The 13,460-nt window shown below is 44.1% G+C and overlaps 1 protein-coding gene across 7 annotated transcripts in view; it reads right to left on the bottom strand.

Annotated features, from left to right (window-relative positions):
* Nucleotides 1-4,796: 4,796 nt before the first annotated feature.
* The window catches only part of TNRC6C (trinucleotide repeat containing adaptor 6C), a 351,877-nt gene continuing 343,213 nt past the window's right edge, over nt 4,797-13,460 (bottom strand). For all 7 annotated transcript variants that reach the window (XM_075903557.2, XM_014573581.4, XM_075903558.2 and 4 more), the window contains one exon: nt 4,797-6,893. In XM_075903557.2, coding sequence (XP_075759672.1) covers nt 6,533-6,893 — 361 coding nt within the window. In that variant the 3' untranslated portion in view covers nt 4,797-6,532. The remainder of the gene's footprint in view (nt 6,894-13,460) is intronic.

The following is a 13,460-nucleotide window of genomic DNA, read 5'->3' on the forward strand; positions in this document are numbered from 1 at the left end:
AGCCCCGCACCGCCGCTGTCCGGGAAGCCCAGCGGGGGGCCATCCGGATCCGGGAAGCCCTGCGGGAGAGCTTCCAGGTGGAGGAGGAGGAGGACTGACCTCTCCCTGCATGCTCCACCGGGGCCTTCTTCCACCCTACCCCCCCCTTCCCCTTTCCCCTCCCTACCTACTGTCAAATAAAGACACCTGTTTTTCAAACAAAAACGTCTGTTTATTTCAGAGAACTGGGGTGGGGGAGGGAGGAATGAAGATGGGAGAAGGGAGGGGGGAACCTGGGACGAGGGAGCTGGAAGGGGAGGGGAGGGAAGGGAGGAAGGGAAAGGAAAGCTCAGGGGTGGGAGTCCGGCTGCCTCTCCCGTCTCGCCACACTGCGGGTCCGGGGGCGTTGGTGGGGAATGGTTGTGGAGGGGGGGGCAGAGAGGACAGGGGGTGTGGAGGAAGCAGGAGCGGAAGCAGGAGGAGCAGGGGGAGCAGGGGGAGCAAGAGGGGGAGAAAGAGGGGGAGCAGAGGGAGCAAGAGGGGGAGCAAGAGGGGGAGCAGGGGGAGGAGGAAATGGAAAGCGGTCCAGCAGGCTCTGGAGGTGGCCTCGCAGGGCATGGCCCTGCTCCTCCAGGGCCTCCAGACTCCTCTGGCGCAGCCTGAGGTCCTCCTGGACCCAGTGGTCCTGGAGACGGAGCTGTCGGTCCAGGAACCGGAGATGCCGCCTCTGGTAGTCCTCCTGGTTCCTGGCTGTCCTGCTTGCCCGGGCGCAGGCGGCTGCTGCAGGCGGTGTGGTGCGCCCTGCAGGCCCCGGTGCTGCAGCTGTGGTGCAAGAAGACCAGCGGTCAATTACCCCAGGGGCCCAGGTGTGTGAAACCCAGCTCCCCTCTGCAAGGCCAGGGCCCCTGCAGGATCCCCAGCTGCTGCTCCGTGGTGGGCAAGGCCCAGGCGCACGGTCCCGGGGCTCCCTCTCGCCCCAGCCCCCTGTACACATAAGGGGAACACGAGGGTACTCACAGGTGGACGCCTCCCCGGCCTCTGATGATGCAGGCGAGCGGCTCTGTGGGGTGCCTCGGGGGTCCCGGGTCCTGGGCAGGCTGGCGGCAGGCTCCTGGCTCTCAGAGCCCTCCTCCTCCTCCTCCTCCGTCTCCAGGAGCGGTCCCTCTGCCCCGGGGTCAATCACGTCCCGGGGGGCAGGGACGGCATGAGGCCCCAGGATGCGGTCCAGGGCATGGAAGTGGGGGCAGGCCTCCGGGTCAGCCCCTGGCAGGCAGGCCCGGAAGTAGGACTGCCGCAAGTCCTTAATTTTGCAGCGCACCTGCTCCCGGCTGCGCTGGTGGCCCCTGGCGGCCAGATTGGCAGCCATGCGTCCGTAGACGGCCGCGTTCCGGTGGCTAGTGCGGAGATCGTGGACATTGGAGGCTTCCCCCCAAACCTCGATGAGGTCCACGATCTCCGCACTTGACCAGGCGGGCGCCCGCCTTTTGCGCCCCCGGGCAGGCTCCCGGGAGCTGCCAGGCTGGTCGTGGGGAGCAGTGGAGGGCTGGGAACCCTCGGATGGCTGGCTCATTGTGTGGCAGGTGCAGGCTGTGCAGGCACGGGTGCTTGCAGCCTTGCAACTGGCACAAAGTGAGTAGCCAGCCCGTGGCCCTTTAAGGGCTCCGGGGCCGGGAGGGGGGCAATAGAGTTTCCCTGGTGTTGGCCAGAGTGGCCACCAGGGAAACCTGGGAAGCCTTAGCCTCCCACTAGTTCGAACTAAAGGGCTACACAGCCCTTAGTTCGAACTAGCTAGTTCGAACTAGGCATTAGTCCTCGTAAAATGAGGTTTACCTAGTTCGAACTAAGCGCTCCGTTAGTTCGAATTAAGTTCGAACTAACGGAGCGCTAGTGTAGCGCCTAGGAAAGTTAGTTCGAACTAACGGACGTTAGTTCGAACTAACTTTCTAGTGTAGACATACCCTGAGATGGATTGGGAAAAGTGGCAGAATAGCACGAGAAATGCTGATGACTGGAGGACTCTGTGTACACTTGAAAGCTTGTCTCTCTCACCAATAGAAGCTGGTCAAATAAAAGATATTATCTCACCCATCCTTAGAGGAAGTTTGATGGTTTCAAACTGCTCAGGAAAGAGCAACATTTTTGGTTTGAATTTAGAAGACAGGACTCTCATCACATGTATGTAAGATAACTGCAACATACGCATGAAAGCAATAGCATCCTAATGCATTCTCATGTTCTACAACACAAAATAATCTACATTATCAACAACAGTTTTTTTTATCAACTTTAATATCTTATGTCAGTTGAATGCATTAAATAGCTATGAATGTAGTATAAAAAAAATCACAGAAGCACTACAATCAAATTTTGGCCGAAAACCACTTTTATTTCTTGCTTTCACAGGATGTATTCCAATTTCTGAAAATACGAAAAGCCATCTCTACTAACCTTAAAGGAAGCATGTAGCTCTTTTGACTGAAACACCTGATACTGTAAGAGATTCAAAAGTCTACACAAATGAAGGCTGAGAATCCTGATCTCTTCTTCATTAAAGAGAGAGAAAGAAGAAAGGCAAATCTCTCTTCACTGAGGGCACGTCTAGATTGCCCGCGGCTTTGGAAAGAAGATATACAAATTTGGTGCAAATATGCATATCTTCTTCCGATCCTGTTTTCAAAAGAGTTCTTTTGAAGAAAAAGCAGTCTAGATGCAGTACTTTCAAACCCCCCTCCCCTTTTTTGAAAGAATCCTGTAGACCTCATTTTTTTAGGAAGGGTTCTTTCGAAATAGTTTTTTTCCCAAAAGAATCACTTCTAGACTCCTTTTTTAAAAAACTCTTCCAAAAATGGGATTGGAGGAAGATATGCAAATTCATGCTTCTTTTGAAAGCCGCAGGCAGTCTAGACATGCCCTGAGATGCATTGAAAATATTTATTTGGAGAGAAGTGAAAAGAAGGGTGGGACCACCCATCTTTGGGCATGGGAAACAGAGAACCAAATACCATATTTATACCTTTGTGTTTATGTGATTTTTGTTACCATGCTTATGAGCAACATAGACAGATCTAGCTATCTTATGCTTTTACATAGTAAAAATCAGCCCAGTATCTAGAATTTATAATTTATGGTAATATTGTCATGTGAAACTCATGAAGAGCTGTTTCTATTCCATAAAGAAGCCTTCTTACTAAATGGATAGTCTTATGGAGTTATTACTTATGGAGTTACTGTGCCAATAATGGAATTTAAAGAAATGGGGCAAGTGCAATACACTGCCGTCAGTACCCTTCCAGTATTCAAAATTCCAAACCTCTCAGCTGTGAAAAACTCTCTTTATGAAGATATTGCACTTAAAATAAAAATCACTTGAAGGGCAAGTAGTAGAGTGGGTTGTATCTCTGGAGTCCTGAAGCTAGATGCTCAGCTGGTATAAATGATAGCTTTACTGACTTCAATGGAATTATGTTTTACACTAGCTGAGCATCTGGCTTTTGGTTTCAAACCTGGGTTGATGCAAACGTGAAAATAAACATCTGTGATTATACAATGGCACATGAGTAGCAGTATTTAATTGAGAGAAGTCTAGCAATAAAATAATAGACTATCGAGATAGAATAGCAGAGAGAAGTGAGCTCCCTTTACTTCTGCTTCTACTCTTACTTTCAGAAGCACTAAAATCAACTCGGCCACAACATTTTAAGAGAAAAACAAAAGCACGGATAAATAAAAGAAGTCAAAGCAAATTAATTCTAAAAAAAATGTGATAACTGCTTTTTTATAAACCACACATTCCTAATGTGGAATACAAAGCATTTTTGGTAAAATGAGAGTGTAGTCATCACTTTGCATACCCTGAAAAGATGAGACTAATAATGGAAATAATTTGTACTTTTAACTGTTCATTAATATTGAAAGGGTCAAACTTCCTTCATGAAATAAACTGACATTTTACAAAATCCTTTCATATCCTCTGTGTTAAAAAATACACATTTATTTGAACAGCCAAGAAAAAAACTGCAATTTATTAAGTTTCAAAGAATCTTCGTACTCTTGAAAGCAACTTTCGGTGCATGTTCTTTAACAATCACATTCTATGAGGAGAAGTAACATTAAAAGCCACAAACTTTGTTTTTAAATCTCAGAGTTACAGACATTAATTCCAAATGAAAGGCAAAAACAAAACAAAAACAATTTTTTTTAACTTCCATCGCCAATTTTAAAATATCAGGAGTTTTTCTACAACTCAATGCTAAGCTTCAGCATGGAAAATTTTATCTACTGTATGGAAACACGCACATACACACATACATATTTTGTGTGTGTGTGTGTATATATATATATATATATAATATATATGTAGAATGCGTGTAATGGCAATGAGATGCAATTACTCTGAGGAAAGGTTATTTAGCTAAATACATTACTAAAACTTGAGAAAAAAAAACAAGTCTTGAACCCAGTTTGTGCATAGTTCATGATCCTCTATAAAACCAGCTTTTGTTGATTTGCAATCTTGCAGGACCCTTTTTATCTGATAAAACCATTAAAAAGCTAATCTTCCAAAAAAAATAAAATAAAAAATGTAATGCACAAGTTTCCTGATCCAAGCAGGCAGGGAGCACAATGTTCATATAATTTTTAAAACATACTTGAAGGGTATGTTATTCAATTGTCTTTCTTCCTTTCAAAACAATCAAAAACATTGATCATTTTTTAAAACATAAAGCAATTTTTTAATATATAAAGCACTCTTCAAACATCTATTTCTTTTGAGTCCATTATTTGGTAAATATGTAACTGCTACACATTAGATTAGGTATTTTCTTCTGTCTTTTTATTTTTTTTATTTTTTTTAATAATATCTTCAGTGCTAGGAGTTGGGTTTAAAAATACATGAAATGGTGTGGAGTTGCTCCTCGGGAAACCCGGCTTTCCTGAGACATCTTCCACCATGTGCAAGATAGTGATCACAAAGTTTTCGTCACTTTGACGAAGAAGAAAACAACAACAAAAAATATTACACAGCAATGGCCAAAGAAAAGGGTAATACAACAACACTGTTCAATCCCAGAGCTCTGAAGTAGCATATCTTCATTCTGAAAATAGGGTTCTTTACGAGGGAAGTCTTTTTTTCCTTTCTTTTTTTTTAATTCCTTTTTTTATTTTAAAGTTTGAAGGAGAGAAAAAAAAAAAAGGTCTGTAAACAGGTGGGAGCCAAAATTCCTGACTCCTTCAAAAGCGGTGAAAACTGCGTCCAAGTGCTTGTTTGTGTTCCTGCTCGCAGGGGACTATCCACTCTTTACAAACATCTATGGCCACAGTTCAACAGGAGTATTTCCTTAAAACTTTAAATTCCGAATGGAAAACGGTGCAATACTCCGGTAATAATTTTCTTGCATTAGTCCACAATAAAAAGCCGCTAAAGGTAGATTTACACATTATTCTCCAGAGATACACACTGTCATTTTTAAAACGCAATAAGAGTCCTTGAGTAAACATTTACACATGAATTGTCGCCGGCCCTTCCTATCAATTTTTTTTTTAACATATGGGATTAGCTACAAGAAGGGCTGCAAACACTCAGTGCAAAGTTAGAAGCTAATAACAATTAAACATTTGACCAATGAGCAAATAAAAAGCATATACTGAATAAGAGAAAAAAATCACCCTTTTGTTAAATCACACACGGGCTCGCACGCACACACACATACCCACAAGCTCGCTCACACACACATACATCTGTTCCAACACATAGTATGAACTTTAAAAAAATTCCTAGAGCCTGTTTTCTGTGTATTGATGCCAACCTGGAAGTGTAATATTAGAAAGTGTTCACATTTTGTTATTGGCCTGCTGGATTCAAGTATTTGCATGTTTGATATGTGTTTTTTTTTTTTTTTACTTTTTATATTTTTTGGGGATTTTTAAAAAATGACATGAAAAAGTAATGAAACAAGGGTAATGTGCATAGGCAGATCCATAGGAGCACTGGACATGGATATCCCATCCCCACCCTCCAATTCAACCTGTACAGTCAATAGTTACCATTCGAATTCATTACTTTTCTGTACCAAAGATGAATATCACATTCCACTCTCTTCTGATTATTGGGTCCGCCTCTGGTAATGTGCATAATAGTCACAGGCTCATTTAAAATAGGCTTTCTTTTTTCCCCTCCCCTTAAAGTTGATAAAATAACCCTTTCCAGCCCAAATTCTGAAAAGTGCCCTTCATGATAGACCTATTCTAAGCAGCTTTTATACTTCGTTTTTAAAAAACACCATACAAACATAAAGACATACAATAAAAAGCCATGAAAAAAATAAAACCTGTCATTAGCATGTGACACTGACCAAATGTAGTCCATACTGTTTCATTAACAGTTCACAAGGACTTCTGCAGTTTCATATTGGAGATTGGACAGAGGTACTAAAAAGGGCTGCCAGTCTGATCTGTTAAAGCTGGATTCTTCGTGAAGCCCTGGACTGGAAAGGGTTACATTTTTTTTCCTTAGTGCTGATGATTGTTATTTCCACTTTGTTTCTCTCCTTTCCTAGATGGACTCCCCACTGAGAAGATCACCTGGGAGCAGAGTATTCAGAGGTGTTGGGCTGCCAATAACCCTGCCATCATCGGTGCTGGGGGGTCCCCAAAGGCTGCTTGAGTACTGAGGGACCCCACCCCAGAGCAAATCGCTGCTCCCTTTGCCACCCAGGCAGGGAGTATTCCAGTGGCCTGCATCATTCCGCACCAATCCATGAGAGCTGCTTGTGGAGCCCATACGAGTCTGACTGGTTCCAGTGTTGGACTGCCAACTGGAGGTGGGTGGCAGTGGCTGGCCTTGTGCTAAGAAACGGTTTACTTCTTCTTCACCAGCAAACTCAGCCAAGATGGTAGTGTTTCCCAACACACACCTAACAACAAGAACACAACACTGTGAAACATAAGGATATAATTTACAGGTATCAAAGACGACTATCAAAGAGGGTAGAATTTTTATTAAACCCATGTTAAGTTTGAAGCCAGCAGAGAAGCCCAAATTAGGCTACTGCTAAATCGTTTTCATCCCAATAATTCTATTTTATAATTACAGGAGTATACAAGCATATGCACACATAAAAATCCATACACCTGAAGACCAGTATTTCCTTAAGCTGTGTAGCACCCACACTGTGTGGTCATGCAGAAGAGAACCAAATGCTGCCCAGATAATTAGCAGAGCGACCACAACTAATTTTTTTGTTTCTACCAGTGGTGCACATTTACACGTCTCAGTGCACATAAACATTTTATTCTGTTCATGGATGGAAAATGATTAGAGGGAATATAGATGAAGACAGCATATTTTAGTCTGTATACTCTTCAAGGTGGGGACTGTGTCTTCTTTTATTTTTGGAAAATATCTATGCATAATGTGGGTGCTACCAGATGCTAATAAAAGGAATTTATTCACCCTGGCTGTGTCTACATTGGCATCCCTTTCCGGAAAAGGGATGCTAATGAGACACTTCGGAATTGCAAATCCGCGGGGGATTTAAATATCCCCCGAGGCATTTGCATTTACATGGCTGCCGCTTTTTTCCGGCGCGGGGTTTTGCCGGAGAAAAGCGCCAGTCTAGATGCGATTTTCCAGAAAATAAGCCCTTTTCCGGAAGATCCCTTTCAAGTAGGAATAAGGGATCTTCCGGAAAAGGGCTTATTTTCCGGAAAATCGCGTCTAGACTGGCGCTTTTCTCCGGCAAAACCCCGCGCCGGAAAAAAGCGGCAGCCATGTAAATGCAAATGCCACGAGGGATATTTAAATCCCCCGTGGATTTGCAATTCCAAAGTGTCTCATTAGCATCCCTTTTCCGGAAAGGGATGCCAATGTAGACACAGCCTCTGTGTAGTAATGACTGTTCTTTGAGATGTGTGTCCCTGTGGATGCTCCACGGTTGGTGATGGGTTGACCCGGAGCCACAGATCGGAGCTTTTCAAGCAGTTGTCAGTTGGGCTGCGCATGCACAAGAGGCGCCTCATGCTATTCGTGTCTTGGAACCTCCCGTGCGCAGCCCAAGCCCCCCCCTTCAGTTCCTTGTCTATGCCTGAGTAGACAGGACTCTTAAGTAGATGGGAGGAAGGGAGGGTCATGGAACACCCACAGGGACACGCATCTCAAAGAACAGTTGTTACTGCACAGGGTGAGTAACTTCCTTTTCTTTTTCGAGTGATGTCCCTGTGGGTGCTCTACTGTTGATGGCAATAAAGCAGTGCTCCTTGTGGGTGGTAGGATTTGGAGTTACCACTTGGTGGTCGAAGATAGGACTGTAGCCACCGCTGTATCAACTGCAAGTTGAGGCATGATGGCATAATGCCTGGCAAAAGTGTGGTTGGATGACCAAGTAGCTGCCCAGTAGATGTCTTTAAGGGCCACATTGTTCAGGAAAGCTGGGGAAGTTGCAGTAGCATTGGGTAGAATGTGCATTGAAATTGGTGTACCATTCGAGTGCTCTGCGAAAGATGTTGAGACATATGAAAGGCTTGGGCATCATCGGAGTGGATCTTGTGCAGAACTCTTGGAACACAGATCAGTGGGAAAGTGTAATGTAACTCATACATTGGTTCCTTCCAATATATGAGGAAAGTGTCACCCAATGACCCCTCACCCAGACTTGTGCGGGAACAGAAACAAGGGCATTTGGCATTGCGTCAAGATGCAAAAAAGTTCTATCGACAGATAGCTCCATCGTTGGTTTACCGGGGCGATCAACAAATGCCTTTGATGTCGACCGCGGAGTATTCAGGCTAGTGCGCTGAGCCGACAAACAGCTGATCGGCTCAGCGCGGCAGCCATTTTAATTTAAATGAAGAGGCGATTATTTAAATCGCCACTTCATTTGGGTATGTCTAGTAAACTAATCTACATGGCTCTGGCAACAGAGCCATGTAGTCTAGACATACCCTCAAAGAAGAATTAACACTATTAACAAAGAATAATATGAAAAATTGCAAAATTGTAGTAAATGTACTTTTGTACATTTAAATGTATAAAATGTAATAAATGTAATTATTTTTGCACTTCCAAACACCTCATCTATCCTCCTACCACCAACCAATTTCCCCAGGATTTATGCTAACAATCCAACCCCCTCAGCAGGATGGACAGAGTATGATATTTCTGGGCCAGGAATGGCCAACACAGCAAAGTGTCCTCCCCTACCCCTCAAAAATATGAAAAAAGTGTCTTTGTGACACCTATTTTTTTCTTTTATATTAAATAAACATGCTTTTGCTTTTCCTTCACAAAAAAGGTTCAATGTTATTGTTCAAAAAGCAGTTAACCTGGTGCATATTTTTACTGCTGATTATGATCTTAACTCTTGTTTTGATTTAGAGATTTATTTGAGGAGCCTCAGTTTTTCAAGAGTGGTGAATCTGCTAGAATAGGTATCTTTCCAATAGCTATTCACTGAAGAAATAGGGTGCTTTGACACAGATCACAATTTTAGAAGCAAGAGGAAGACAAACAGCAGGGTAGGGCCATTACTCGAGGAGGGAGAAACACTAACAGAAAACGTAGAAATGGCAGAGGTGCTTAATGACTTGTTTCGGTTTCACCAAGAAGATTGGTGGTGACTGGATTCCTAACATAGTGAATGCTAGTGGAAGTGGGATAGGCTTAGAAGTTAAAAAGAGGAAAAGAAAAAGTTAAAAATTACTCAGAGAAGTTAAAGGTCTTCAATTCACCAGGGCCTGATGAAATGCATCCTAGCATACTCAAGGGGTGCGTCTAGACTGGCAAGATTTTGCGCAGGATCTGAGGCAGTGGGTCTGGTCCACAAAAGCTCATTACCTAATAAACCATCTTGTTAGTCTTTAAAGTGCTACATAGTCCTGATTTTGTTCTTGTGTAAATTAGGTTGTCATGGGATAAGAGGGAAGATTCTTTCAAGACTGAGAACTGGTTAAAAGTCAGGAAACAAAGGGTAGGAATAAATGGTAAATTTCAGAATAGAGAGGGGTAACCAGTGGCGTTCCCCAAGGGTAAGTCCTAGGACCAATCCTATTCAACTTATTCATAAATGATCTAGAGAAAGGGGTAAGCGGTGAGGTGGCAAAGCTTGCAGATGATACTAAACTAATCAAGATAGTGAAGATGAAAGCAGACTGTGAAGAACTTTAAAAAGATCTCACCAAACTGAGTGATTGGGCAACAAAATGGCAAATGAAATTTAATGTGGATAAGCATAAAGTAATGCAGTAACTCCTTGTGGAATGAGGTGTAGCAGTTAATCCGAACTAAGGACTTATGGTGCAGATGGTGGGTACATAATTGGCTGGGTCAGTTTTGGGACCAGTTCTGTTCAATATCTTCATCATTGTTTTAGATACTGGAATAGATAATAAGCGTATAAAGTTTGCAGATAGTACCAAGCTGTGAAGGGCTGCAAGTACTTTGGAGGATAGGGACATAATTCAAAATGATCTGGATAAACTGGAAAAATGGTCTGAGGTAAATAGAATTAAGTTTAAGAACAAATGCAAAGTACTCCACTTAGGAAGAAACAATCGGTTTCACACACTCAGAATGGGAAGTGATTGTCTAGGAAGGAGAACTGCAGAAAGGGATCTAGGGATCATAGTGGACCACAAGCTAAATATGAGTCAACAGTGTGACACTGCTGCAAAAAAAGCAAACATGTTTCTGGAATGCATTAGGAGTGTGGTGAGAAAGAGATCAGAAGTAATTCTTTTGCTCTACTCTGCGCTCATTAGGGCTCAATTATGTCCAGTTCCAGGAACTACATTTCAAGTAACATGTGGACAAATTGGATAGGACAATAAGCAATGGACTTAAATTGCAGCAAGAGAGATTTAGGATGGACATAAGGAAAAACTTCCTAACAGGGTGGTTAAACACTGGAATAAATTGTCTAGGGAGGTGGTGGAATCTCCATAATTGGAGATATTTAAGAGCAGGTTAGGTAAACATCTATCGGGGATGGGGACTGGACTTGATGACCTCTCAATGTCCCTTCCAGTTCTAATATTCTAGTATTCTAGTATTCTATGATTCTATTGTTCATTCACCCTCCGTCCTACAGTTGAGAACTCACACTGTTTCTAGGAAAGAAATTATTTATTTTATTTATTTAAATATTTTTACCCCGCCTTTCTATTTAAAATATTCAAGGCGGTTCACAAGAACATACAAACAAACCAAATATATATAACAATTTAAAATAGAAGAATTTAAAATTATGAGACCTCAGAGGGACATAACCAGCTAAAAGCATAAAGGGTATGGTCTACACTACAAAGTTAATTCGAACTAACAGCCGTTAGTTCGAATTAACTTTGATAGGCGCTACACATACAAACCGCTAGTTCGAACTTAATTCGAACTAGCGGTGTGCGTAATTCAAACTAGGTAAACCTCATTCCACGAGGACTAACGCCTAGTCCGAATTAAGTAGTTCGAATTAAGGGCTGTGTAGCCCCTTAATTCGAATTAGTGGGAGGCTAGCCCTCCCCAGCTTGCCCTGGTGGCCACTCTGGGCACCACCAGGGAAACTCGTCTACCCCCCTCCCGGCCCCGGACCTCTTAAAGGGGCACGGGCTGGCTACGGTGCCCGTGCCAGGTGCAAGCCTGCCAGCACCCAGCCAGCAGACCCTGCACCTGGCACGGCTCGAGCCAGCCACCCGCTGCCACCCAGCCCTCCGCCTCTTCCCGGGACCAGGCTGGCAGCTTCCAGGAGCCTGCCCAGGTCCGCAAGAGGCAGGCGCCCGCCTGGTCTAGTGCGGACATCGTGGACCTCATCCACGACCTCCGCACTAGGCACAGGAAAGTGGCCGGCTAGGGCAGGAGAGCTGCCAGCCTGGCCACCCAGGAGCAGGTTTGCATGAAAATCAAGGTGGTCCACTGAGAACCCCGACCCTGAGTCCTGAGCTTAGAATGGCCGATCTGGGTCAGACCAAAGGTCCATCTAGCTCAGTAGCCTGTCTGCCGACAGCGGCCAACACTAGGTATCCTGGAGGGGATGGACCAAAGACAATGACCAAGCCATTTGTCTCGTGCCATCCATCTCCAGCCTTCCACAAACAGAGGCCAGGGACACCATTTCTACCCCCTGGCTAATACCACTCCATGGACCCAACCTCCATAACTTTATCTCACTTCTCTTTAAACTCTGTTCTAGTTCTAGCCTTCACAGCCTCCTATAGCAAGGAGTTCCACAGATTGACTATTTGCTTTGTGAAGAAGAACTTTCTGTTGTTAGTTTGAAGCCTGCTACACATTCATTTCATTTGGTGTCCTCTAGTCCTTATATTATGAGAACTAATGAAGAACTTTTCTTTATGCACCTCTCCACACCACTCATGCTTTTATAGACCTCTATCATATCCCCTCTCAGTCTCCTCTTTTCTAAACTGAAAAGTCCCAGTCTCTTTAGCCTCTCTTCATATGGGACCTGTTCCAAACCCCTGATCATTTTAGTTGCCCTGCCCTCTCCCACCCTCTCTCTTCCCCTCTCCCACCTCCTTTTCCCAGTCGCCCCGAGTTTTGTTCAATAAAGAGAGTTTCTATTTTTGAACACACGTGTCCTTTATTATGTACATGAGGAAGGGGGGCTAGGGAGGGATAAGTGGAAGGAGGTGAGGGAGGAATGGGGTACAAGCCCCCGATGGGGAGGGCTCTGTGGGCTCCTCGGGGTGGAAGCTCTTCTGAAGCCCCTCGATTGACCCCCCTCCGGATGGCAGCCTGCGGCAAGTGCAGCCGGGCTGATGGCCGAGTGCTGTGATGTGCCGAGTGTGGGCACTGAGGGTACTCCAAGCAAGGACTGCTTTCCTGTCCCTCATCGAATTAGACAAGCGAGTGGGGAACCCCTGAGAACTGTCTGTCCAGGGTAGGGGTCAGGTCCCTTTAAGCACAGCACTCGGCTAGCCTGAGACAGCATCTCCACGCTCTAAGTCCTAATCTGATGCCCTGCTGGCACTGCTTCCGGCCATCCTTAACCCCGGTTCAGGGTCCACTCAATGTGGACATGCTAGTTCGAATTAGCAAAATGCTAATTCAAAGTAGTTTTTAGGTCTAGATGCACTAGTTCGAATTAGCTTAGTTCGAATTAACTAATTCGAATTAAGTTAGTTCGAATTAGTGCTGTAGTGTAGACATACCCCTATAGAAGAGGAACACAGAAATATGTAAAAATGTTTACAATGACTTTTTTTTATATATATCACAAAGATCCCAAGTATTTTGTGATTGCATGGCTAAGAAACTTGCTGCAGAACTGTATTCTATAACTAAAGTATTCATTCCTTTAAAAAGTTTTCAGCTTAAGGCCTTCCAAAGATGAACTGAGGGTAAAACCAATGTAGTGTTGTCTGCCTTAGTTTGCAGAGAGCCTGAAGCAATGATTTGCTTGCGAGCTGCTCTAAACCTATCAATGAAATGTAAATTTTGAAATCCAGTTACAATAATTTAAATGTTAATAAAT

This window comes from Pelodiscus sinensis, chromosome 20 (assembly GCF_052426305.1).
Source record: "Pelodiscus sinensis isolate ZL-2025 chromosome 20, ASM5242630v1, whole genome shotgun sequence".
NCBI lineage: Eukaryota > Metazoa > Chordata > Testudines > Trionychidae > Pelodiscus > Pelodiscus sinensis.